Below are 27,806 nucleotides of genomic sequence, written 5' to 3' on the forward strand. Positions count from 1 at the left end.
CAAAAGAAACAAGGAAAAAAGCAACAAAAAAAGTTAAGAAAAAGGCAAGACATTTAAATAGAATGGACTGTGTTCAGGTGTGGTCGAGAGGGGCGGAAAGGTCAGGGGGACGCACATGGTTTCTCACTGCGGGTCAGACAAAGCCCAATGCTCGGGCTTACAGCAGCGAGCCAGAGACACCGTGACACCAGAGAAAAAGGCACTAATCCAGAGAACAAAAACAAGTCACAAACGAAAATTCGGGGCTCAATAATACAGAGAGAGAGGGGGACAAAATTGAAAAAAGGGCTAAAACAAACAACAGTGGACAGACGAAATGGATCAGAATCCGAAACAAAGAACGAAACGCATCACATCGGCAACGATGTGTCAACTCTCTGGTTCTCTCTTACTGGCTGAACTGGCCTCAGGTCAGTTTCGAAGCAGTGAAACATCAAATCTCATCATTTTGACAAATGCGAAACGGCGAAGCGCTCGTGAGATTTTCGACTCTGTACATGGACATGTGGTGGAAATCGTGCAACTGTTGGTCTACTTCTCCAATCTTGCTTTTTTCCATGAAGTCTTCAGAGAAATGTCGGCTACATTCACATCCTAACACGAAGAAAAGTGGCTGCAATAAATACATTGGCTTAAAACGGGGGGCTAGCCTCGTGGATTTCACATTGGAAAAAATGCTCGCATGATCGGCTGCGATGTCTCTTCAACGCGCGCACGGAAGCCTTCAGGCAACAAATTGTAAAAAAAATCCTTCCGGTCGTAAAACAAAATAAGAATTTCAAAATGGACTACATGATGCGTTAAATACTATGATGTCACGTCTGAGAAATCTCAGATATTTATAAAATGATACCGACGAGTTAGCACGTTCCAGAGCAACTCGCATTCATCCACCCTCCCCGAAAACATAATTTACATAATCTGGAAAAGAAGAAATGTGTTGAAAGGTAAAACAGACAAGACACATACAAATATATAATATATATATTCTTAAAAAAATGGATTCTCTCTATAGGCGATTTTTCTCCACAGCCCAGATGTACAATGCGTTTGCAATTTTTTCAACTTGCATTTTATACATTTTTTTTCACTTTTTTAAAACAGCTTCAGGATTTGCTATTATAAAGAGATTTAAACATGCAGCTGAAAACAGAAAAGGAAAGGAAAACAAAACAAAACCTAAATGCAGACAACAGAAGATAGAAGCAGCAGATGACTCTACAGACAGAAACGCTGTTGTTTTAATTTATGCTGTGTGTACTATACGCTAAGATCAGCCTCTCTTTCACCCTACCAGCTCAGTCTTGACTGCAAGCGTTCTTGAAGACATCAAAATTCTCAGGAATAATAGTTTCGCCCAGGCACCACGACAGAGGTGGATCCTCCAGCCTCTCCGCTACGTATGTTTTTTCATCTCACATGATTTCCGTCGTTCTTCTGCGTCATGTTGGATTTCACAGGGTGTTGAAGGGGAAATACAGGGTAGTCTGATTGTATGTGAATGTGAAGGGCCGTTAATTACAATTTATTCACTAATCGCTCGTTTCGCTTTCTTTACATGTTCCGGTTCACAGGCGTGACGTAGTTGCGTGGGAACATGCCCGTCTGGCCGTGACAAGCGCCCTTCCACCAGTTGGGGTCAGAGTTGTCCAGGACCTGAATGAAGTCTCCGCGTCTAAAGCCGAGCTCTCCCTCCTCCTGCGGGTCGAAGTCGAACAGGGCCTGCACGTATGTCGGGTGCTACACACACAAAGTAAATGCGAGTAAATAACAAGGCCACGTCAAGTTTTCATATATTTGTACTCTTATATAGATTTTCAGGGACATTTTTATGCACAATTATGTTGAATACGTTAAACCGATAAAACAAGCTCAGAATAATGTCTTCATTTAAACAGCGATGACAGTAAATGACAACTACACATCTGAACTCACAACTAGAAAAAATGATGATGTAAAAACGGTGCTTCAAAAGGTTCTTTACAGTGATGCCATAGGACATTTTTTCGCCTTTTGTGTAACAGAAGGTTCTTCAGATGTTAAAGGTGCTTTTGAATAACCTTTCTGAAGCACCTTTTTTAAGAGTGTTTTATAATTCAAAGCCCGGCAAACCACTACAGTTAAATTACAAGTAAATAATTTTCATCTTCATTTGTTTTTTGGGCTCAAGCCCTGGTTTTATTCAGTCCATGAGAGTGTTTTACTAAACATTATACAGAATGTCTCTTTGTAGCTCTGTAACCGAAAGCACCCATATAAAACGCCTGCGGCTTTAAAATTGGAACACAAGGTAGTCATTTGAACAAAGTAGATACAGACCTGAGGCACCTGCTCAATGTCTCGTAGGAAAATCTGTTGGTTTCGGGAAACTGAAGTGGTGCGGTGGTAGTCCACGAGCTCGTTGAGCGAGTTAAACTTCACAACCCAGAGGAAATACTTGCCGGCACCGTCACGCAGAACTTTAAAATGTTGTACGTCATTACCAAACCTTTAAAAAGAACAAAAACTCTTAACTCTGCATCTACGTGACCGACAAAACCGTTATAATCTCAAATATTATGAGACAGAAAGCGCACGTTTGACTTACTTGACAGAAAGGGAGAAGTCTCCGGGCGCGCTCTCGCTCTCTCTAATAAGAAACGCTCCATCGTGCCTCTGTTTGTTGAGTATCTCTTCTGCTCTGGCTCGTGGAATTCTCCCGAAGAACCACCTGAACACATATGAACACGGACAAACACAAATACAGATGGTTACGGTCGGCACAGCGAGCAGTCGACGGCGAAACGGTGACATTTATGCTGCTAAATGGAATGAGGAAAGCAGAAGGTAAGGAGGGACATGGAGCAGATGGGCATGTTCATAATTGATGAGCTCAAGATGACATTTTTCGTGATTGCACGAATGTGTGCATGAATTTGAAAAGCTGTGAGATCATTTGCATCACATTAATGCTGCGTGGAGCAGCTTAGGAAAATGAAATGTCAGTTTTCTGTATCACAAGCCAAAAGAGATCGACACACACGCTGAAGATCAGCGCAACCCAAACACAGCACAGAATATCATCACATATTTCATTCCTTCCATCCAGCATATTCAGTGCTGAACATACAGCCGTGAAAAACTGAAGAGACCATTCCAACTTTTCATTTAAGCAGCTTTTCTAGATGCATTTGGCCATCCCAGTGCAGTTTCTGTTGAATTACAAACCTCCAAACTTTCAAAAGTCCACGCACGACAACTGTGATAAAAACCAGTTTAGCACATAAAAAATAACTTTTACTCAATATATGTAGAAATATTACTGTTGTATTCCTTAAAAGTGAATATAAACTTGTTTTTCTTTGCAGTATTTGAGGTCTGAAAAAATACAGAGCATCTTTTCTGTTTCTCCAGTTTTCAATATTTTTATTTGGCAGAAATATTGTTAGCAGTTCACAGATACATACATGACCTGTACATGAACTGTTTGTTAATATCACTATTGTGATATTTATACTCGCCCAATCGAGCAAACAATATAACTAGTCACCTATGAAAATCAATTAAATCTGTTAGTGATTCGAAACGATTCACAAATTTCAGAAATATTTGTTTAAACGTTACTAAATATAATCAGAAGTCGACTGCAAGAGCGGATCAGCACCCGGACTCAAACAAAAGGGAAAAAGTGTTCAACTGCTTTTATATGAAAACATTCACTGCAGAAAACAAGTAACCGTTAGTTTTCTTTCCCCCTGAAAATCATGTACAAGCCTCCTTTACACTAGTTAAAGATGATATAACCTTCAAACTGGTTCTGGTTTATTTTTTATTCAACAAACAAATTATAGACGTTCTTCCCGAGAAACCCAGAAAAATGTTCTTAATAGCCACAAGTCTATCAGGTCTCAAGACAGAAAGCATTCAGACAGCAGTCTGATTCAAACAATTTGTTTCCTATAATTGACACAATCATAAATACTGTATCTACATCAACACATTTTTGCTGATAGCAGTAAGTTAATGATCATGACAGAAAGACAGTACTGTACTGTATTCTAACTGTATGCTCCACTGTGCGCGTGAGGTGTGGACTTTGTAAAAGTAGGGATTATCGGCAGATAAATGGTCATTTTAATTGATCGTGCACATAGAAACAATTGTATAGTATAATGCAATGTAAGTTGCTTTGGATAAAAGTGTAGATCAAATGCATACATGCAAATACATTCAGCCCTGTAGGACTAAACTGCAAGATAAACGAAATAAATGTTTAGGATGATTCTTTCTCAAGCTCACCCAGTGAGTGAGCGGCACATTCAATTTACTATACTGCAGCAGACTTAAGAACATGAAGACACTAATAATGGTTTTAATGTACGCGTTATGATGATTTTATCCTACGATGTCGCAATTTGTGACTGTCATTTAACAAACAGCACTAATGAGTCGCGTTTAATTACAATTATGTATTTGTTTTAATGTCTGACAGCAGAATGTTGTATTAAAATACAATTCAAAGATAATGTGTGACAGTTCTAAATGTAGAAGCCAAAGTACCAACGCAAGTCCGACTCTGAGCACGAACATGACGCGATAACTCAAATATGCTATATAGTACATCAAGAATCGATTCTGAATCGAACCGTGAGGGACCAAAAGATTCCACCCCTTATACATTTTTTTTCCTGAAGATGATTCTTGGCAAAAGTGTGAATTCTTATAGTGTTCACACCAAACGCGGTAAATCGCGCTATTCGCGTGTAGTTGGACGCTTGAACATTTTGAGTTTACTCGTGACATTCGCTTCGTTACAGACGCAAATTCGCATCATGGGAGGGGCTTCTGCCGCTCGCTCACGGCCCTACTAGAGCAAGCTCGTGATTGGTTAATGCGGCGTGAATTTTCACCAAAGTTCAGATTTTTGGCGCGAATCGCACCGCAAGTAGGTCATCGCGTCTTTGCATTTGACTCCCGCTTAACGCTTCATTAAACACACTATCACACATGCAACCTGGCAACCCATGATCATTATTTCAGTCGAGAAACTAAATTCATATTTTTATTTTCATACTTCCCGGTCCCGGGTACAAAGTGTAATTACAGTCTTGTATATGATATCCAACTGGTCTCATAAAGTCTACCACAGTATACAAAGCTACGATTTCTTATTTAGGGATAGAAAGAGTAGAAAAGACATCAGAACTGATCGGTCAGGTGTTGATGGAAGATATGCGTTTTCAGCCGATTCTTAAAGATGGCTACAGAATCTGCTGATCTTGAAGCAGCGGGCATATCGTTCCACAGATGTGGGACAGATCCAGAGAAGGTCACGAGAGAATCTTTCCCTTTTTGGGATGGCACCACAACATCTGGCGGGTACACAAGTCTGTATTAGCGAGTGAAGAAATAGGGTGCGGATATTGCACTAAAGACACATCTGAACGTTTATGACAACAGTATGGGTCGCATTACATGCACGAGTACATAAGAAGCCTGTCACTGCTGTTCTCTCACGCGACCACCGCAAGCTGTCAAAATAAACAAAGGAGATTTTCTCTTTTCTTTCACATTCAATATTAACTCTTTGTCAGAACGGATCAGAATCTGAAAAAAATAGATTTTTGTGCCGTGTGAACTCAAAAAGAGAAGTTCATGCACAAACAGCATGTGCCCGACACGATCACAAACTACAGGTCTACTTGATAGACTCGTCTCCCATAGGGTCGGTTACGTGACGTGAGGAAAAACCTCTCTGTTGTACCTGCCTAATCTTTCATGCTGGCTTTAATGTGGACGGCACAAGCCGCAGATACACAGACTCAAAGAACAAGTTATACCGGGAAGTGGCATTAAAGCACTCTAGGGTAAATTCCACTCAACCACCACCTGACTGCCGCGTACTGCTCGACAACTGTTTCTCTCCGGTCAAACACACGGAAAAACATTTATATTGTCTGTACTGATAAGAGACGGCCCCTCGCCTTTCCATAAACCTGAACGAGCTTGTGTATTTGTTCTTGTCCAACAGACTTGTCAACTAGTTAGTACAGAAACGCATGGAAAAAGCAAATGGAAAGTTAAACACGGTCATCATTTACTCACCTTCGAGCTGTTCCAAATGTGCATACATATCTTTGTTCAGATGAACACGGAGAAAGATTTTGGAAGAATGCTTGTAACCAAATCGTTTTTGGCCCCCATTGAAAAAATACTTTAGAAATTTCTTTTATTTATTTATTTATACAGATTTGAAACAACTCGAAGGAGTGTAAATGATGACAGAATTTTCATTTTGGGCTGAACTGTTCCTTTAAATACATTATCTGCTTTCAAATAGCTACACGAAGCATTATTTTTCTTTTGCTACCTTTATGACGTCGATTTAAGTCACATTTTCATATTTGGGAGATTATAGGGGCCTATGAAATCCGTGAAATTTTTTCCCAAATTCCTTTTTTTTTTCTTCTGGATTCCGTGTTTTTATTCTTTTACTGTACAATAGTAAAAATAATAATTATTTTAATAAAGTAATATATTTTTTTATAATTACTAATTGTTTTCCAGCACATAAACTTCTATTTAGTAAAGTAAATAATATATGCAGCGGTCGAATTATAAATAAAATTAAAGGGGGTTGGTGTGGTAAAATGTGGGTGTGTTATAACTATGACTTTTATTTTGACGGGTCACCACGAAAGGTGTCTAACAGTAGTTTTAATGCAGATGTAAGCTCGACGCGTGCATTAAACGTGCAGTAAACGCAATCTAACATATTTTAATACAGACATGCAAAGCGAGAAGATTTTTACAGCGCATCTGAATAATTTATGGCACAATTTGCATTTTGTTTGCTGTTCAGCTCTACTTTGTGGTTAAAAAGTATCGCGGAAATCATACGGCCCTAATGATACAGGTCATGCTGAAGCATCTCATACTTACGGATGTGCCTTCATCTCGATGTAGTTCTTAGGAATGAAACCATCTTTTCCATTGAGTTCTGCTTTATACCAGTTTTGATCACACTCTTCATTTAATACCTGCCAATAAAAGAGAAAAAAAGATTATTATAAGCTCACAATTCAATGATGCAGGACAGTAACTCCACATTGTAATGCGCTCACTACACCTGTCGGAAAATGAACAAAAAGCAGATTAAATCTCAATACATAAAAGGAAAATCAAACAGACGTTTAAAGTGATAGTTTCAAAAGCCGTTTTGGAGGCTGAACATCTGTGTGGTCACAGTGCATTGCGAGCGCATTCACCCACAGTAAAACCCACCTGTCAATTATTATTTTTACCATCAGTATGTCTGCGAAAATGCAAAAGTGTGGGTAGCAATGTGGTTGGATGATATCGGCCGACTCTGAATTATGCATTCACTTCAAAGGTCGAGAACCAGATACTACAAAACACTGAATACTGGACAACAGGATCAGGTCTTAGACAATCATCATCTGACGCATTTGATCAGTTCTCTCCATCGGCTCGATGAGCAACTTCCTTCTCAATAGCATTCAAATGAAGACAGCAAATATCTTCCAAACACCAGACTCAGAGCTGCGGGTCGAAGGAAACGGACCACGCAACATCCTTCCGCTGCAAAGACTGATGGGTACACAACCAATAAGTGAAAGTCAGGCTAATGGGAACGGTTGACGTCGCCAGACACAGATCACAAACTATTAACGAAAGTAAATGTGAAGACTGATCAGTTGGAAATGATCTTTCTCTTCCAGGAAGAGATTATCATTTTTGTCCAATAAATGCTTTCTAAAATTAGAATGCTCCCCCATAACACCGCCTGCCACGGTTTAAAGCCATTGGCTACATACCACCGCAACATCGTATCGTGTTGGAATGGGTGTCACGCTGCCATGTAAACAAAACCATGACGGTGGCTTCCATGTGTGGTTATACATTTAGGTTAACACCGTCGTCAATAACGTTCACCTAAAAATGTACTTGATTTGACACATTTCAACTACAACTAACCTAGCCTGCATGAGATACTGCACAAAAGCCCACAATCCTCCTCGACATTGTTTGGAATGAACGATTTCTTACTTTGACTCTTAACTGGAACTAAGTGGGCGCGCAGTCAGAAATGTAGGAGGAAACATCGAGCGGTTCACAGGACGGCTTCAGAGAACAAAACTGCTCCACAAAAGACAACACGAGACTCAAAACCAATATGAGAGAAAACTGCTTGGTTTTCTTTGCACATAGCCTGTCGTAAACGCTTTGCCAATGCAAGAGTACGTGCAAGTATCTTTCATGCCAATAAAACACCTCAAAACTGAAAAACACACACAGAGAGAGAGAGAGAGAGAGAGAGAGAGAGAGAGAGTATTGATTGTGTAGTTCTCTCCCTGTTGCATACTTAAAAGATAATAAGGTGCTAACAGCTCTCTATGCTTCTGTAAGAAGCTCTGCTGAGCCCAAAAAGACAGCGATGAGCTTGACACGTGGCTTTCAGCGGCTGGACTGAAAGCTTTAGTTGGCCATCATTTATTTAGACTTCAGGTTTGAGCGTTCCCACAAGCACACGCACAACAAATCCACTCAGCGTTTGCCCACATCTGCACAAAAGCTCAATACATATATATAAAATACAGGAAAATTGTAAATATTTATCATGGTTCATCACTGCATCTATGAACGTGAAAAGGATGAGTAGCATTCTACAATGCAACAACGCAAAAACTCATAAGGCTTCATTTGCTTTGATTTTTCATCTCGTGCATCCCGACAACATGACATGAACATTAACGCTAGCAAACTAGTAGGGATGTAACCATTCACTCGGATCTCACAATGCGATTCATTCACAACTTGTCTTTGCAAATGTCAAATAACAAAACTAAACTGCAATTTTAAAACCGATTCCAAATCAAACAAAAAACGAATAATATCAAAAGTCTCTTTAATATAAACAAACTAAGACTTTGTCAGTGCTGTTCGTAACTAACTATTTTAACAAATATCAGCATATCCACATTTACATCTGTGCGGTTGAAGTGAATCATGCCAAAACCATTCGGGGAAGCTGCAACGTTCTCATTCGTGTGCGAGAGGGAATCATTTGAGAAAGGAAGTGAACACAACCTGAAATAGGTTTCACCAGAACTATGAAAAAATGCGAAACTGCATTGCGTTGTTTCTCGTTTTCTGAGGCCGTGCATATATTAAACATGGCTCTTAATTTAACTGTAAAATATATTCTGCAGAATTCTGAGCACGGTTTCACAAGAACTTGATATTTCCATGCGAAAAGCAGATAGATGTTTATCTCGCTCCCTAATGTTTCTCAAAAACCACTTTACTGTGTAAACACACTACAGCAGTGCAAAATAAAGCAGACTGTGTTGTAGAAAGCAAATGGAAAGGATTTAAGATTAAACTAAATGAAAACAGTAGCATGTAGAAGAATCAGATATATGTGATTTCATCATTATAGCTTTTTTAAAGATCAAAGTTTAAAGGAAATGTTAGGTCACAGCATTATTCTGTTTCTTGTGGCATTTCATTGCGATATAGACGTTTCAGCAGCAACAACATTAACGTTATGTGGCACAAACTCAAACAGTTATTGATTCGTTGAGTAGTTTTAGTTTAACTTAATACAATAAAATATCAAAGTCAAAAGTCAAAGTCTCCTTTATTGTCAATTCTGCCACATGTACATATAGAGGACGGAAATGACGTTACTCTCAGAACCATGGTGCATTTGTGGATGGCGTTCAGCAAGGAGATGGTGCAGTCACAGGTCTGTGGTGGGGGCTTGTAGTCTGTGATGGTCTGAATCCCCTGCCACAGGCTCCGAGTGTCTATGCTGTTGCTTTCACGATGGGCCATACTCCTAGAGTACAGTCTCTTAGCCTCTCTGATGCCACGGGCTAGATTGGCCCTGGCTGTCTTCAGGTTCTCCTCATCTCATCTCCTGAAGGGAGCGTTGAACCTCGAGTCTTGAGGAGACTTTAGAACTCCACTGTCATCCATGGCTTCTGGTCGGCATGCAAAGTGATGGTCTTCGTGACCGATACATCCACAATTCACCTGTTGATGTAGGCAGTGGCAGTCTCTGTGCACTCTTGGAGGTCTGTGGTGTTATTGTGTGTGGCAGCCTGCTTAAACGTATTCCAGTCAGTGGTGTACCTCTGATGACCCTTCTGTCCACACTTGTATCTGTTTGTGAACTAGTTTAATTACTTTAACAAGCGGTCTGCATACAGGAATTAGCATGACAGTGATGTGGTATGACATGGAAACACTCAGATTCTCCATCTTTCATACAATACACAGTTCAACCCTAAAACATCTGATCAAAGAGAAAAAAAATGATTTGCTTTGTCTCATATGAAGGTCCATGTGTTGTGTCCTACAATTTTGATCCCACAAATACAACATCTATCCATTGTCACTCAACACAGATGCACTGCTGTCAACATAGATCTACTGCATCAGACCCCTCCTCTTCCAACTCTTCTTTTTGGTCTTTTAATCAGACGATGGTGATTTATTTTGCGAGGTCTCAAAGATAATCTCATCCACAGCTGTTATGGCCTTCTGCTATAGCCTACGGTCCACGCTAAACCCACAATGCATTGCAACCACCTAAACTTAGCCACAGACTTCATCATCTATTCACTTGACCAACGGCTTAGCAGCGCAAGAATAAAAAACGTTTACGGAGATAAAGACAAAGCTGTCTGATGCAGGGGCTGACTTTACATCACGGATCGCAAAGACCCTCTCTGGGTCTACGTCAAACTGAGAGCAGAGAGGATTGTCATGCATCACGACAGTAGATTATGTGAAAGTGTGGATTAATCAGGAGAACAGCAGACACGGCTCAATCCCGATGGTGTCCATCATCTGCCGTTCAGAAGAGTTAACGCAAGCAAAAATAAGACAAACATCATCACTTCAATTAGGCTTAAATAGTCAATATATTGACTTATCGCGCATTATATAAAATTGACATAGGTAGTTTTTGGTGATGCAATACATCGGCATTGTGTTTATATATGCCTTTGTTTACATATAAATGAATGACATTTTATCTGACCGTGCTGTCTCGTAAGCGCTACCCTGTGTTTGTGCGTCAAAAGCGGGGCACAGTCGCACAGGGGGTGGATAGCGGCAGGTGAAAAGACTCAATATAGTTATACTGTGTTTCATTAATGAATAAAGCCAGTTCGGAATAGTAATCGACTGGTGTCAAAGCCTCAATCCTCACACTCCGATATGAAAACAATGGAGCGCGTGAACAAGATGCTCTACTTTTAAATACGGAGGTAACGAAAACAGCAGGAATGACCGGAGATCGGGAGCTTAAGAGGATGAGCGGCAGGACTGTTGACGAGAGAGGACCGGGCCCAGATATGTGTTAAGTTTGTGTTTATGTTTTATGGCCGGCAGTCTACCGTGAGGTGGCTGCCGGTCTTTTACTTCCGTGTTATTGTTTGTTTATTTTGATTAAAGTTTGTGATACGGTCGGCGGTTCCCGCCTCCTTCCTTCCCTTTTATGGATCTTCATTACAATCGTGTTTAATCGTTGAACACCCCTCAAGTCGGAAAGACAACATTTAACGTAAAAGGTATTTAACAGCAAGTATAAAGCTTAAAAAAAGAGCAAACCAAGTCTCTTAAAATATTCTAGCTTAAAGATATGACCGAGATGGTTGCTAGGGTCTTGCGGTCAGTTACTTGGGGATTTCTTACTATGCCAGGTCAAAAGAGCACAGTCCCAGGTCTGTGTGATATTCCAGTTCCTTAGTTATAGCGCCAGTCGGTCTCAAAAACCAAGCAAACCATTGGTCGATAACACAGGACAGTCCTTCATAACCCTTGAGCTGTGTTATCAACACTTCGATCCGTGACTTCACAAAGGGTCAGCGAGTGCTACAACACCACTAATGTGAGACGCAACAAGCCTTCCTTTTATTACAGCCACCCATTCACAATGGTACCAGTGTGCACGCTTAGTGTCAGTCTCGGCTTATGACTGACTGCACGACAGCATCTTTGGAACTACCACACGCACAAAGGCTCAGCATGACAGTTCAATGTCACAATCAGTCAGTGAATAGAAAAAAGCAATTGACAAAACACCCATACACTATATGGACAAACGCATTGGGTACGCCGCCTAAATCACTCAAGTAGTCAAACATGTTTGTTAGCAGGGGCCGTCGCAATCATTTTGCTCACATTGGTTTTATTTCATAGCCTCATCATGTTTAAATGAACTGTTTAATTTTAAGGCATTAGAAAGCTCGATCTCATTCCTCTCAAGAGTCTTTTTCCCCGCGGTATATTAAGTCAGGTGTGATGTTACCGTGTGTAATTACCCTCACAGATGAAGAGGGCAACATCACGACGCTACCGCAAATTACCCCAATTACCAGGGTCTGATTACGGTTAAGTGCCGCCGTCACGCTTGGGTTTGCATGCGACGGCCTCGACGACCCGAGAGAAAACATTCACAGTTTTTGAAGCACGTGTCGAAAAGCATTGCTGAATGTAAAGCGGACAGCTGAAGTAGTCGATTGACAGGAATCATTTTCGCTCTGATTCACGGATCTCCCGCTGGGACGCCGATTGCAGATTAAATACAGCTAACTAGCATTTATCCACTGAGAAACTATGTCAACATATTTCAGGGGTTCATGAAGTCGTCTTAGTGTTCCCAGAAGAAAATGACAAGAAAGAAACGCACGCTTAAAGAAAAGGGCTTCACGATGTCAGAGAAGAACCATTTTTGGTTGCATAAAGAAGCTTAACCTCTGAACAACCTTACTAAAGGTGTAGATTATGAAAAAGTAAGAAAGAAACGTTTGAGGAAATTATTCTTTAGGGAAGCAAATACGGTTCTTCTACACTCTTAAAAAAAGGTGCTTCAAAAGGTTATTTGATGCCATAAAAAGTTTATTCAGATTATAAAATGTAAGAAAGAGATGATTATTTAAAAAACCTTTGACTGAATAGTTCTTTGTGGAAGCAAAAATGGTTCAAAGTTTACATTCAAAGAATCTGAATTCTGAATTCAAGGTCCGGAAGAATTATTATTACAAAGCTTTTTTATAAACATTTAAAACAACTTTAAATACATTTAACAAACAAATCAACACCATGTGAAGAGTTTATTTGGAAAAACAGATAAATCAGTTTACATTTTTTTCAATCATGTTATTATTGAGTTAGTACGGAGCCCGTCTGGTCACCCGTCGGAGTAAAAACCAAGACCCGCAAATCCGTGCTCTCGGATTAATAAACTGTACCCATGAGTTTCCATTCAGTGCTCTTAGTTTGTGAAATCTGTACCCTCAGAAATTCATAATCTGTGCCCACAGTTTTGCAAACTGTAGCCTACTCGTGGACTTGAAGCCTCTGTCATAAAAACACATTAAGCTCCTGCAGGAAGATTGACCAATATTGTGTACAGTTTTATTTTAGATTATATTATAAATTGCCTTAATGAATTGACTTTACACACACACGCGTGCGCGCATATAAAGCAGGCGTTCATTGCCTCGTTTCACTGGCATAAAGTTGGTTTGACATTAAATGTTCGATATTCATGAATTTAGGGACCATATCTAAAGTTATGTACACATTAAAATACATGTTAAAACTTCAATAGAATTTACAGGGAATTACTTGTAACCACAAGACTAACTGTACTGTGTTCATGTGTGTATGTCACTTATAATGCACACGTTTTATTGATATGTATTAAAATAAACTGTCAAATGCAAATATGTTTTTAACTACTGTGTGGGCTCATACACAAATATACCATTATTTAAAGCTCAATAACAATACATATAGGGATATGTGCATAATAGCTGACACATGAACATGGTACAGTAAGTTTAGTGGCTATAAGTCATTCCCTATAAATGCATTTGGAAAAAGGTATTTTAATGTTTATGTAACTTTAAATATGGTCCCTAAATTCACGAATATTGAACGTTTAATGTCAAACCAACTTCATGCCAGTAAAACGCAGCAATGAACGCATGCTTTATATACGGCATGCATGTGTGTGTAAACACATTAAGACAACTTATTATATAATCTAAAATAAGACGGTGTACAACATTTGTTAATGTTCCTGTAGGAGCTTGTACTGTTCTAATGACAGAAAGAGGCTTCGATTCCGTGTGTAGGCTACAGTTCGGATTGCGAAAGCGTGGGTACAGATTTCAAAAACTGAAGGGATGGTTTACAAAACCGAGAGCACGGATTGGAAACTCGTGGGTACGGTTTAAGAATCGGTGCGTACGGCTTTTTAAACTGAGGGAACGAATTACAAAACTGTTCACGCAGCACAAATGTACGTCTGGGCAACAAACTATGCAAATATTTACAGACAAACTACATGGCATCGACGTGAAGAAACCTTTGAATAGATAACTTCCAAAAATCATGTTTATTGTGTTTACTTGTGTTAGTTAGCTAATAATTACTTAATCAAAACAACCCAACAGCAGATTTGTAAAAAACATGATTTTCGAGTATTTTACAAACGTAGTTGTCTTCTTTTGCAAATTAACACTTTTGCAGCACTTTTTTAAGAGTGTAGATTCATGAACGTTTGGGTTACATTATTTTTATATAATGGTATATGTTCTCTGGAAATCAAAGCGCTACAGATAAAACTCAAGTTCCTCAAAATCAGAATAAAAAATGTATGTTATCAGTAAAGAGAAACACGGGTTTGGTTTCTTTAATCCCAATTACTTAAATCCACAACCTGTTTGGCTTTGTATGTTCACATGGTCCTTCAGCTCCTCATCAATTTAAAATCATGGATCGGTTAGTTACATAATCCAGAGCCCTGGATGGACGGTTTATAGACAGACATTTAGATCTCACATAGTCATCTTTAAATGTCTCAAAAATGGCATTGTCTACAGTAATATACATCCAGAGGTCGGTGAGGGGGAGACAGGCATTAGGTCCCAAGCAAAAATGATCAAGGTGATGCCTTAAAACCTGTTCTGCGCACCTTATGTTCACACAGCAGTTCATCCACACACTGACTGCGTTCACAACAGACGCGAATGATTTACATGTTAAGTCAATGCACAGATGCGATAGACATTCTGCCGCGCAAATTGAGCGTCTGAAAATATGCATTTAAACATGCCTCATCTCGCTGTGAGGGCACTGTTAATAAATGTTAGGAATGAGATCCTGTAGGCATTAATAATATGTAGGAATTGTTCACAGATTGTGATTCTCACAAACTTTGGCGGATATTCGCGCCGCATTAACCATTCAGGAGCTTGGTCTAGTAGTGACGTGATTATGACGTAGCGAGCGGAGGCAGTAATCGGAAACAACAATGGAGGACTGCGCCTCCGAAGGATCTGATGGACCCAGACACGGCGCAAAACGAGTCTATGCCGTTTTTCAGCCTTCCATAGCACATAAAGCGCAGCTACTCTCTCAACAAATTCCATGTTCGCCAGTTCGCAACGAGACTGAATTAAGTAAATTTCACGCGCAAGTAAGTAAACTCAAAATGCTCAAGCCTCCAAGTACGTGTGAATAACGCAATTAACAGGTGTTTTGTGTGAATGCTCTAAGAGTCACCATTACTGCTTAACAGTGATGTCTATCCAGAATGACTCACAGTACATGAGAGTAACTTTTTATATGTTTGGGTGAACTGTTCCTTTAAGAACTTAACATTGGCTCTTTAGAGACCCACTAAATAACTTTAACATAAGTGAAAATGTCACAAAAAAAATACAGGCAATCGGCCCATCAAACGGAAACTCATCATGAGAGTTTTAAGAACTTGATGACATCAGAAAGCTTCAGTTAGCACACAGCGCATGAATCTGCACCGTTGCTGCAAGCACTGACACACCACAGATCAGCCTGTGGCTTCTGCTGATGCACAGCTCATGCAGTTGTGTTGCAAGTGTTCAGAGGCCTTTTCATGGTTGAAGGCAAAAATCATCAATGACTGAGGAAAATCAAGCTACGCAATGATGATAAGCATGTTTTAAAATGTCACCAATATAACCAACACCCAATAGCACATGTACATACACAGGGCTGTGCAGTGCGACGTATATGTCGCACATGCTAAGAAAAAACGGTCTGTATGTTAATTCAATATGTTAAAAGCGTGACAATCATGGATTTGTCTGTATCTTACTATACCAGGACATGAACACATGAACTTCATTCACAGATTGTTCCAAGTTTATTTTACGAGTTTTTCACTGTTTAAGTGCATCTGCACGTCGACCCGCCAAAATAAAAGTCTGCATAATTTGAACCAGATGATAAAATACCTGTATAAACACTATAGCATACTTTAATAGTTATTATAGTAAGGTTCAAATATACAATAGTACACAAGAATTTGACTGCAGCTTACTGTAGTAAATACTATAGTACACAGTATTTTTATGGACAAATGTTTTTACTACTGTATGGTAAAGCACCAAGTTTATTTGATCCCCTTTGTGTCATTTCAAACCTGTATTACTTTATTTCTTCCGCATGACACAAAAGAAGATATTTTGAAGAAAGTTGGTAACCAAACAACATTGCCCCACATTGACTTCAACTGTATGAAAACGCAACCACTAAGGCATTTCAGAAAATCTTTTGTGTTCCACAGAGAAAATAAGATTTGCATTCAGGGTTGAATAAGGGTGTTATAAATAAATCTGACTTGCCAGTATCACGCAAGGGAAAATCCAGAAAAACAAAATAAATTCAAAATCATTTACTTTTAGATCTAAATGAAGTAAAGGAAAAGCAGACTGTATATTACAATACCACAGCAAAATAAACCGTGAGAATCACAATCTGTAAACAATTCCTACATATAAAAAAATGCCTACAGGATCTCATTCCTAACATTTATTAATAGTGCCCTCACAGCGAGATGAGGCATGTTTAAATGCTAATGTGACAGCGAATGTAGATAAAAACCTCCTAAAATGAGAAACGTTTATCCTAAATGCTTGAAGCGCACACTCCACCGCAACTTTGTGGAGACAGGAAGTCACAAGGGGTGGAAGCTGTACCCAGCAGGAAGTGAGAACAAAGTAGCGTTAAAGGTGGCTGCAAGTGCTCTGATGTCACCGGAGAGCTGTTGCACACGCCTGGTCCTCCTGCAGACTGATGCTGTTTCCCAGAATGCCTGTGTCAGGAAGTGATGGAGGAGGATGACGAGAGCAGAGGGTGCGTCTCTGATTGGCCAATTGTAAAAGTTCATAGGCATATTATAGATTCCACGAACAGTCAAGATATAAACACGGAGACATTTATAGTCCTCTCATACCATCTGAAACATTTTGAAGGTTAACACAAGTGGGACATGGATGCTTGGCAATATAGAGACGAGAAAATTCGCCTGGATAAACAAGTATTAAAGGAATTCTTGACTTTCATACATTTTCATGAAAAAATTAATGAAGGATTTTGATGAAAACATTCCAGGATAATTCTCCATATAGTGGACTTTAATAGACTCCAAACGGTTGAAGGTCAAAATTACAGTTTCAGTGCAACTTTAAAGGGCTTTAAATGATACGTCGAAGACGATGAAAAAGGGTCTTATACAATCTGTCATTTGGCATTTGTGTTTATATAGCATATACATTTGAATTCTTTTCAGAAAATGCCTGATTGTTTCGCTAGATAAGACCCTTATATTAATTGTCTGGTATCGTTAAAAGCTTTGAAGCTGCACTGAAACTGTAATTTTCACCTTCAACCGTTTGGAGTCCATTGAAGTCCACTATATGGAGAATAATCCTGGAATTCTTTCATCAGAAACCTTAATTTCTTTTCGACTAAAGAAAAAAATACATAAACATCTTGGAAGACAACAGGGTTGAGTAAATTATCATGAATATGTATGTTGAAAGTGAACACTTCCTTTAATAACAGAAATTGCACTAATGGAGAGCAGTGAAAGAGGATATCGGTTTATTATAAATTACTGTAAGATTGAACATATTTCAGACTCTCTGAAATGCATTTCTCTAAAATGACAGTGCAAAAAAACTAAAATACTTGAATTGGACATAAAAGTGATGGAGATGTAGTGGCAAGTGTACGATACATTCGACATCATAACCAAGGGTGCATTTATAGATGTCTCAGCTGATGTCTAAAGGCGACAAGTTCCTTCTCTTTTTTACATGCAGTGTGATGCAAAAACAGAAGTGTTTTTTTTAATTGGTAAGCTTTGGAAAAACGCAATTTTATAAAAAAAAAAGTTTGCTGATAATAACAGCCCAGCCGTCCAGATCTACACCATTAAAAATTCTGAAAGTTGCTTCTAGCAGCTTAAAGTAAAATGAACTCAGTCACGCAAAGAAGAGGGCGGTCCACAAGCGGCTAACAATTAGATTAAGTGAAAACGCAACAACAACACAAACAGACCGTTGCAATAAGAACATTGTTCTCGTGCATATTTGAATATCAGAATCAAACATTAACAAAGTGTGTCAGTGATCAAATGTTCAGAACTCGAGCAGGTGAAAACTGTGATATATATATATATATATATATATGCTATATAGGGATGATCTAAATGAAGATGTGCTCTGTAACCAGAAGACCCGGATGAAGCATTTATGGTCAATTCTGATTAGCGATGAAAGAACAACACAATAAGACTAATGAACATATCAGCAGCTTTATTACTTCAACTCATATTATGAAAAATAAATCATTCTTATGTGCTTATCACAAATTTTCAAAGCCAAATTTCACAGTGTAACCTCCAAAAGGCAAAACCAAGGACAAAAGTGTGCAGATTGCCATGCGTGGGTCGTCATCATTGATTTTGAAATATTTCAGTCGCTAACATTCTTCTAAATATCTTCCTTCGTGTTCAACAGAACAAAGAAATGTATACAGGTTTGGAACTACTTGAGGTTGAGTAACTAATGACAGAATATTCATTTTTGGGTGAAGTATCCTTTTACGAAAACTTCCATATATTCTATGACTCCACAAATCTTGTAAGCCTTATTAACTGATAAAAGAATTAAAAGATAAGCTGTTCTTGAAAAGCTAAGTTCAGCTTTAAGGCTCATAGACGGCTTTACGATTATATAATTTAGGAAAAAAAACTGATTTGTTGAAAGAAAATCCACCGGTTGCATGTGTAAGACAAAAAGGATTTTAAATCTGCCTCTGGAAAAAACGTTTGAACATTTTGAGTATCAAAGCAGCTGTCTGCAATGAAGCGACAAGCAAAGATCATGTACGACGCAAGATAACCATCCCTCTAGATATTTTTAGAGCCTTGCTATGAACATCCAAATGTGGTATGCAAATTTAAGTGTAAAAGGACATTAACACAAATACCACAAAAACACATGTTCACAGCTCTACCAAAACCATCTAGTTTATTCCACATTTGCTATAATTTGTTTTCCATCTTCCTCTTAAGTCAACTTAAGTCAAGCATCTACTATTTGAAAAAGACAAACTAAACCATCTAATATATACAAATTTGTCTTCAACTATCATGACCCACTTGAAAAAAGTCACAGATTTAAAGTTAGATCTGAGTAAGGGATGCTAGATTCATCCAGAGCCTTGCCATCAAAATCTCTACATTTGGCCTAGAACATGTTCAAGTCCGTATCGTACACAGAGTTCTTTTCGATTACAGCACACAGACAGACGGCCACATTAAACCTTCCAGACACCCTCATGTCATCCGTTCTGCCCTTCAACTGTCTTTTAGACATTGAGAACTGAACATTTGCTCGACCCAAAGCCACTAAAGCACTTCATAAATGCATCTCTGATGAATACTCAGAGAGTCCATCTATTTACTGGCTTTTCAACGAAAAGATTCAGAACCTCCATTAAGCCAATGAGGGCGACTTTCCACTTCCCCGTATTACATTTTAAGATGCCGTCTTCACATAGAAGAAGTGAGTAAAATTCAGCCATTTTTCGGATAACTGTGACAGCCGCTTTGTGCAAACTCTACAGTTTCTTTTCTAAGAGGCTGTTCTGTAAAAAGAAAACGTTGATATAAGTCGAGTCAGAACACTTGTCAGTCATGTGCCTGCTTACATCACACATGCTTATTTTACAAACTCTAAATTAAGTTTTGTCAGAAAGTTGCATTCTATTCTTAAAAGACCATCTTTCACACACACCTCTTATATTAGTTAAGTAATATTCTGACGTGCAAGGATTATAAATCACTCTGTGGCTCTTGATTCTGACAGTATATTCAGCTGAAGGACCAAAGAGCTGCTGTAAGTAAACATTTGTCACATTCATTGCACAAATACAAGGTAAAGTCAGAGCAGGTCAAAAGAGTCACAATCTTGAGTTGAAAAGCTTGTATTGATCGTGGAAAAAAATCAAGGTAAAAAGGTTTGGTTGTTTGCGTTGTCATCTATTATTATTAGCATCATTATAGATTGATTTATCATTAAATGGCCGATACTTGCCGATTAGAAGTTCTTTAGTTTCAGCCAACAAAGATGGCAAATATATTGTACAGAAATAATTTTTTTCATTATTGTAGGTGGAACTATGTGCTTGACGTCACTTTTGCATCTTTATTTCAATACTTTAGAAAGTTTAGTTGCTGCAAGATGCTCAGAAGGAACGCTGAAACATGCACTCAAGTTGTGCAAAATTTTATATATTTCAAATGTTTACACTTTACGATAAGCTTCTATTAGTTAAAATTGCTAAATGAATTAGCAAACGTTAGCTAACAATTTAGTTTTTCAGCATTTATTAATCCTTGTCAATGTTAGTTCATGTCAAAATTCATGTTACATTAACTAATGTTAACAGTGACAACATTTGATTTTAATATTGAATTAGTTAATTATGAAATTAACATGAATTATAGTTAATAAATGCTGTAGAAGAATTGTTCGTTCATGTTAGCTAATGCATTAACTTATTGTTAACAAATAGCACCTTATTGTAAAGTGTTATTGCATATAGCATTTATCTTCAATGTTGCATAGGACTAGGTGGAACTAAGACAAAGGCGAAAATATAGAAAAATTAAACAATGCAACATCAATGCACAACCTAATAAGAGAGAGAGAGAGAGAGAGAGAGAGAGAGAGAGAGAGAGAGAGATGCCTAAAACATGGCCAGCTGTGTACAGAAATGATGTGTTCAGGATGCTGTTGGCTTGTGCAGGTAATAGCCCCAAGCTTCAGATCTAGGACACGTAAAAAAAAACCTTTAAAACCACAGCACCACAGACATACAGCGTGTGTGAGGAACATTGTAGAAATCTACCAGGTTATTGCGCTAAAGGTTTGGCATCTATTTTGACATTCCTATTGGTGGTCTCCACAACGTGTCACTGCTCACGTAATTGCAACACCAGTTCTTGTTGAAAAGCAGTTACTTCACTGTTAATCGTCCATGTGAACGGCCCAGAGTCAAGTAGAAGGAAACAGATGAACAGAGGGAAGATGAAGAGACTAAATTCAGCTTGACTCAAGGCTAGGAGTAATGGAGCATGGGCCGGTTTAATCCTGTATACATGTCTCCACTGACTCAGCTAAAGGAAAAGATCTGTGTCGATGTGTCATAGGAGAAGAGAGACGGGAAAAAAGCCATTTTTGACAGACAGACAAAATAGTACTGCAAACGTTTGAAAGCAGCTTGTATAAAACATACAAATGTGGACTGCTGATGTCAATACAAATTGCATCAATCCCCTTACAGCAGAACTCTAAACAAACCATTTCCTCATACCATTTCCTGGATTGTTTTACATCATTGCACAACCAGAGGCAAATGTACACATTAGCGACCTCATAAGGAACAAATGACAGACATTAGCCTGCTATGCGTAAAGCATGCAATAGTTACACAGGGCCACGAGGGGTTAAACGCAGAGACCATACCCGAGAATCTGAAACTGAGGACGGAAACGAAACAAAAACATGACATCCCCTCGTGGGTACAGATGAGACACCTGATCATTTCGAATTATAGGGATAGTTCACCCAAAAATGTAACTTCTGTCTACATTTACTGACCCTTAAGTTGTAAACCTGTATTCAAGATTTCGTTAATCCATGAAGACGCGGCGCACACGTGGCTGCTGGCCGTCCCTCAACAGAGAACAATAAAGTGTCCATCCTGTTTGTTCCGGACACCAAGCCCTAAAGCAAAGCCTTTAACTGACTTTACACCATCAGCAACACTGAAACGGCCTTGCTGCATCAATATCAACGGGGAAAATGAAGAGTGAATTAAAAGGCCACTCCAAAGGCACCTGGCCTTTCAGTGGAAGTCAATGTTGATTATTTCATAAAACAATTTAGATATTACATCTACTGACGTGAGGGAAACAGAACGTACTGCAAAAAGCTTACATAGGGCGGGCCTTTGTTCAATCATTTTGGATGTGATTGGATAAATAATAGGAAGCATCACTTTTCTGGGCAACAAAGATTGATTGTGCCAGGAAAAAAGCATCAAAGATGCATAGATGGGAAAGATTGTGATTAAAATGTACATTTAGTCATTTAGCAGACGCGTTTATTCAAAGCGACTTACAAGAAAAACAAGTTTGTTTTCTTGTTTTCATAAAATGAAAACAAATGTACACCAAAGACAGCAAGAGACATTTGTTGAAAACCAAATAGGGTTTTAATTTCATGTCACCTAAGAAAGTCTATTCTGTCTATTCTCAAGCAAGACAGAACAAAAACTAAAGTAAAACGAAGATAAGAAAATGTTAAGAACACGAATAAATAACCCCATTAAAAATGCTCTTCCTCTTTTTCTAGTTATCGCTGCAGTGCCACCGAAAATGCAAATGTTGTCATCCTTTACTCACTAAAGTATTGTTCTTCTATGGTAGTCGATGATGTCCCGGAACTGAAAATGGCTAACATTGGCTCAAATATCTTTCTCTTTGTTCATCAGAACAAAATAATAGTGTGAAATGACATTAGGGTGAGTAAATGATGACAGAATTTATGTGAACTATCCCTTTAAACAAAACATGTAAACAACATGCTACCTCTACTATCACAAACCATAAGCTTGCTTTATAAACCAGAGGGGGCTAAACTGATACCCTAAATCAGTGTTAATGTTAAGGCATGATAACACTATCTGTCAGAACGAGGCTTAATACATTTTCTTAATCCACTTGCCAAATACAGCAGATAGAGTTTTTATCTCTGGACATCCATATTTCACAGTGTTGCCGGACTCTTTTTATCCCCTCACAAGCTTGAACGGGATAGATTTTTTAAACTGAACAGTACCCAAAATGAACACAAACTTGCTCATCAAACGCTGCAGGAAATGTATACGGTGAACTACTTATATTGTGAACTGTGTAGGGATGAGACAGACAAAGAACTGAAACCATGAAAACATGACTGTGGCCTGTTCACAACTGAAAATGTCAGCTCGAGACGGTTTAAGGTACAGAGACTGGGTCAGTCTAGACGTGAAGATCAGGAGGCTGACACACATCAGGTTCACCATCTGTTTATTCTTTGCATCATGGTCCACTAGTAAATGGCTGCAAATTAAAATCAAGAAACTTTTGTGTACAAAGAAAATGTTTCACCACCTAGACGGACTGGCAGCTGTTACGCCATTGGCTTCAGTAGATCCCTTATCACTTGATTATTCTGGTGCCTCTGGGTAATGTTTCATATTTTCCAAGTTCAATGCCAAATCGGCATTGCTTGCTAAGACAAGTACGACTTTTGCGTTTTTGACTCTCAAAACCCTTAACACCTGCCCATCCTACATAGTTTGTGAACGATATCTGAACTCGTGTGGTATGTGGAGGAGAAGCGTAATATGACTAAGCAAACGTAGTTCAATCAGGCAGATGATAAACCAAAAAAGATTTCCTAGCAGTCGCACAGCAACTAAACAGCACTCAGAGAACCTTAGCAACTGCATGGCAACACCCTGGCAAAGAATCACAGCAGCTTGGCAATGCAGCATTAATATTTTCATGTCAAAGCACCCCTGATACATTTGCCCGAAAAAATAACAATGTGCTTGCGAACCGGGGAAATTAAAAGATACACGTCTCTCTAGATCTTCTTTTAGCACACTTGCTGACTCTTGGTCCTTTTTCGCATACTACGAAGAGTCACTTCCCCATAAAACCAGACATGAATCGGAATGGAGAAAATAACAAATGTATGCTGGCGCCACATGTTTAACTAACATCCAACGTCGGAACTAGGGTTGGGTATCATTTGAATTTATCGATTCCAATTCCTATTCCGCTTATCGATTCCACAGTTGAAGAAAAACATCTAGATATCAACCTGTATGGTCATTTAGCCTGCTTTTTGAGTATAAATACACATAGCCACCATGTTTTGTCTAAATTATTACAATTTGTAATTTTTTTTACTGACATATTACAAGTTAACACACTCACATTTCTGAAAATATGAACACAGGAATTGATAAGAGAAATTTACGTTTTAATATCAAGAATTCCAATTCTTTTCAATTCCGATTCGGAATTGATTTCCGATTCCCAACCCTAGTCGGAACGCACGTCGCTAAGAATCTCCCCAAAACATGCATATTTCTATTTGACTGCAGGAATTGTGGGAAGTAGCCAGAATTCGACCCAATCAGAGAGCGTCCTAAATACTTGATGTCTGTGAAAAAGGAAGTCATATATTTTGCACTCTAATCCTTAGATGGATGCCGAGCTTTAGAAGCGCCGGGATAATTTATCAGTTCCAATGTGCAACGTTAGCTATCGTGAACTTACTAGCAAAGCTACAGCAAGTCACCGAAACCAATTTCTTTAACATTAGGAAGAGAAGCTAAATCTATAAGCATGTGTCTGCTGATCACACAGTGTTTTACATCCAATATTTCACAAAAACAAAAAACACTATAATCTAAAAACCAAGGGAAAATCCTATGACAGGTCAGACCAATGCTGTAATACTCTAGAATATAATCCATATAGTTTCAGAAACGTGGCTGGGAGGAGGTGAGCTGACCATACCATCACAAAGACCTAATCTCAGACCAAAGGAATGATGTAGTTGATGTGCTTATGACATGCCCCCCAAGGGAACGTAAAGGATCAGAAAGATTGCGTTTAAATCGCAAAACTCATTTCTCTATGTATCCTGATGGTTTTTTACATACAAGTTTGTCGCATTTTGTGAGATGGACAGCAACATACAGACCCATGAGGTCCTAACAGACGCTACGCTTGAGGTCAGCATTCAGATTCAACCGACCTGCTTGCGTAAAGTCATGGTGTGGAGCGCCTGTATTTATTTTTTCTTGAGGAAATAAGCCTTTTATTCAGGATAGACCAACAAATGATCGAAACCAACAACTTAGATCCTTATTATTTCCTTTATATTATCGAAATGCTTAGTTAAAGCGAAAGTTCACCCGAAAATGAAAATTCTGTCAACATTTACTAAGCACAAGGGAAGATATTTGGAAGAATGTCCGCAACCGAGCAGATCTCTTCCCCCATTTACAGCCATAGCAGGGAAAATAAATAAAGATTTGGAACAATCCGAGGGCGAGTAAAGGACAACACAGTTTTCATTTTTGGGTGAACTATCCCTTTGCTCGCGATCATTCGTAAGTCACGTTGAATAAAAGTGGGCAAATGTAATTCCCTGCTGTCTTCTTCTCTCACTTAATATAAATATGACTAAACACGAGTACACATTTGACAAAACCGATAAACAAACATCACAAACTTTCATATTTGTAACCAGTTCCCTACAAACAACCCCCTCCCATCTATTCCCACCCCACACGGAGGTCAAATGACACCCAAACGATGAAAGTAATCCATAACAAGCCAATTCGAGATTCAGCTCCAATACAACACAGAGGAGGTTAATGACCAACTACATAAAACTCAATATACTTATTACACAAACAAACGGCCTCATATAGATAAGCACAGTTCCTGTTAATGAGTGTGAACTTTGTTTCAACAAACCCTGACGTAAGTAAGGATGTTACCTTCAATATCTCCCCACGTTTAAAACTCAGCTCGTCATCTGCAGTTGCTTTGAAATCATACTTGGCGATGGCCTCCATGATACAGCCGGATAGATGCGATAAGACACCAAAAAGCTGTGGAATGTGCAGTTTATTTCCCTATTGCCGAGCAAAGGAGAAGACAATGAGATCAAGAGATGATGAGCACAGTTCCAACGATCTCCGGTTTCTCTCCACCTGTCTTCTCTCTCAGCCCCGCGTCTCTCTCCCGTCGCGATCCTCACATAAAGGTCACGGCGAGAAACCTGGAAAGTAATGAAAAGCCTCTTTTAAATCCCACGGGCGTGGACACTGTTGATGTGAGCGCGCAATTCGGGCTTATTCTTGATGCTTCAACGGGCCGCGCCCCACGAAACAACTTGCGTTAGACGCGAAGGCTCCCCATAAAGAGGAAGGAAACCCGTCCGTTTGACGTCTCGGGCGGCCAATCACGCGCCGCGGAAACCGCCGGCGGACCAATTAGGTCGCGGCGTCGATACGGATTCGACCAATCGGCGCCTTGGAAACGACGGCATCGCCCAATCAGGTTTAGAGCGTCCTGCCAACGAATGCGTTTCGTACGACGTCGTGTAGCGTTGGAACGTGCGCGAAATAATAAAAGTCGGCATTGGGCAAATATGAAGGATGGCGCAGGCTTCAATCTACACGTTGGCGTTGTCACGCAAATATATGGACATAGTTATCAATAACAATAAGCAGATTTCAACATGTTAACGGTACCCTTGTTACTGACTGAGAATATAAAAAGAGTATCAACCATTATAGATGTGCGTACATTATAAAGCGATACCGGAAATGGAGCATATATGTTTAACTTATATATATATATATATATATGCATTCATGATATCTGTGTCCGTGACATCACATTTTTACCATGTTGACATAATGCAACAGGCAACGTTTGACAATGCGATGGCCAGCGTGCGATCGCCTAGCTAAAACAATACGAATTTACCTAAATAACGATTGAATAATAGAGTTAAACAATATGTATTATAACAAATGAAATAAAAATAGCTATAACACGAAATAGCTGTAGGAGAAATTGTATATACGTGACGCACAGACGTGCAGCAACGAAGATAAAAGTCACTTTAACAGTCAAGCGATAACGTTCAGATTCACGTCGTTTGTGTTGCGACTTTCTAATAAACTAAATAAACAAAAACGACAGATCAAGTCTCGAGGGATCCAGTTTTTTTTCTTCATGGCATACCGAAACATAAAGCCATACGCGAGATCGCGCGTTCGTCATTTTCACTTTGTGGAAACGCGTCGATACGTACTCACAATGACGCTCATGTCGTGTGCATTAAATGTAGAGAATAAACTAGTGGAAATACATAAAGAACACGGGCCTTGTGGCCTGGCTTATGTTAACGTTAAAAACAACACCGACGCTGGCAGCCAGAGAAACTCTGCGGTCGCAGACTCACCCTTGTAAGCAACTGTAAAGGCCGATAGTCCCGGTTTTCTCGATAAACTTACAATCCACTGAAATTGGCCTTTTATCGTTGAGGTGTTTTCCTACCGCGACTTGAAATGGTGAAAGATTGCTTGTTTTTCTGTTTATTTCCGCTTCCTCTCTGATACAGCTTCCGCCTGCCCCTAGTGGACGAATTCGTTTTTGAGGTTTTCATCATTTTAAGTCGCATTATCATTAATGCACGAGACCATTAAGACCTATTTATCAAATTGTTATGAGGATTTGTGGAACACACACAAACAGTGAAATAAATAAATAGGAAAGAGACAATAAATAAGTCATA

The 27,806-nt window shown here is 39.1% G+C and overlaps 1 protein-coding gene across 2 annotated transcripts; it reads right to left on the bottom strand.

Annotated features, from left to right (window-relative positions):
* On the bottom strand, window positions 1-27,647 carry grb2b (growth factor receptor-bound protein 2b). 2 transcript variants are annotated; one of them, XM_079456328.1, is made up of 7 exons: window positions 27,474-27,647; window positions 26,212-26,279; window positions 25,996-26,133; window positions 6,922-7,019; window positions 2,588-2,710; window positions 2,320-2,488; window positions 1-1,740 (listed from the first exon to the last, which is right to left on the bottom strand). In XM_079456328.1, the coding sequence occupies exons 3-7, from the start codon at window positions 26,071-26,073 to the stop codon at window positions 1,555-1,557; spliced, it is 654 nt and encodes a 217-aa protein (XP_079312454.1). In that variant the 5' UTR covers window positions 26,074-26,133; window positions 26,212-26,279; window positions 27,474-27,647; the 3' UTR covers window positions 1-1,554. The 2 variants fall into 2 exon arrangements, with proteins under 2 accessions (XP_079312454.1, XP_079312453.1); XM_079456327.1 differs by having other exon boundaries at window positions 25,996-26,279; window positions 27,474-27,640.
* Window positions 27,648-27,806: the final 159 nt, after the last annotated feature.

The sequence above is a fragment of the Barbatula barbatula genome, assembly GCF_947034865.1.
Source record: "Barbatula barbatula genome assembly, chromosome: 5".
Lineage (NCBI taxonomy): Eukaryota > Metazoa > Chordata > Actinopteri > Cypriniformes > Nemacheilidae > Barbatula > Barbatula barbatula.

Excerpts from the sequence above, each read along its gene's own strand:
- grb2b (XM_079456328.1), bottom strand. The coding sequence starts at position 26,073 with ATGGAGGCCATCGCCAAGTATGATTTCAAAGCAACTGCAGATGACGAG. Across the intron at positions 7,020-25,995 it reads AACGTGGGGAGATATTGAAG|GTATTAAATGAAGAGTGTGA; the intron begins GTAACATCCTTA and ends TTTTATTGGCAG. Across the intron at positions 2,489-2,587 it reads GACTTCTCCCTTTCTGTCAA|GTTTGGTAATGACGTACAAC; the intron begins GTAAGTCAAACG and ends TTCTTTTTAAAG.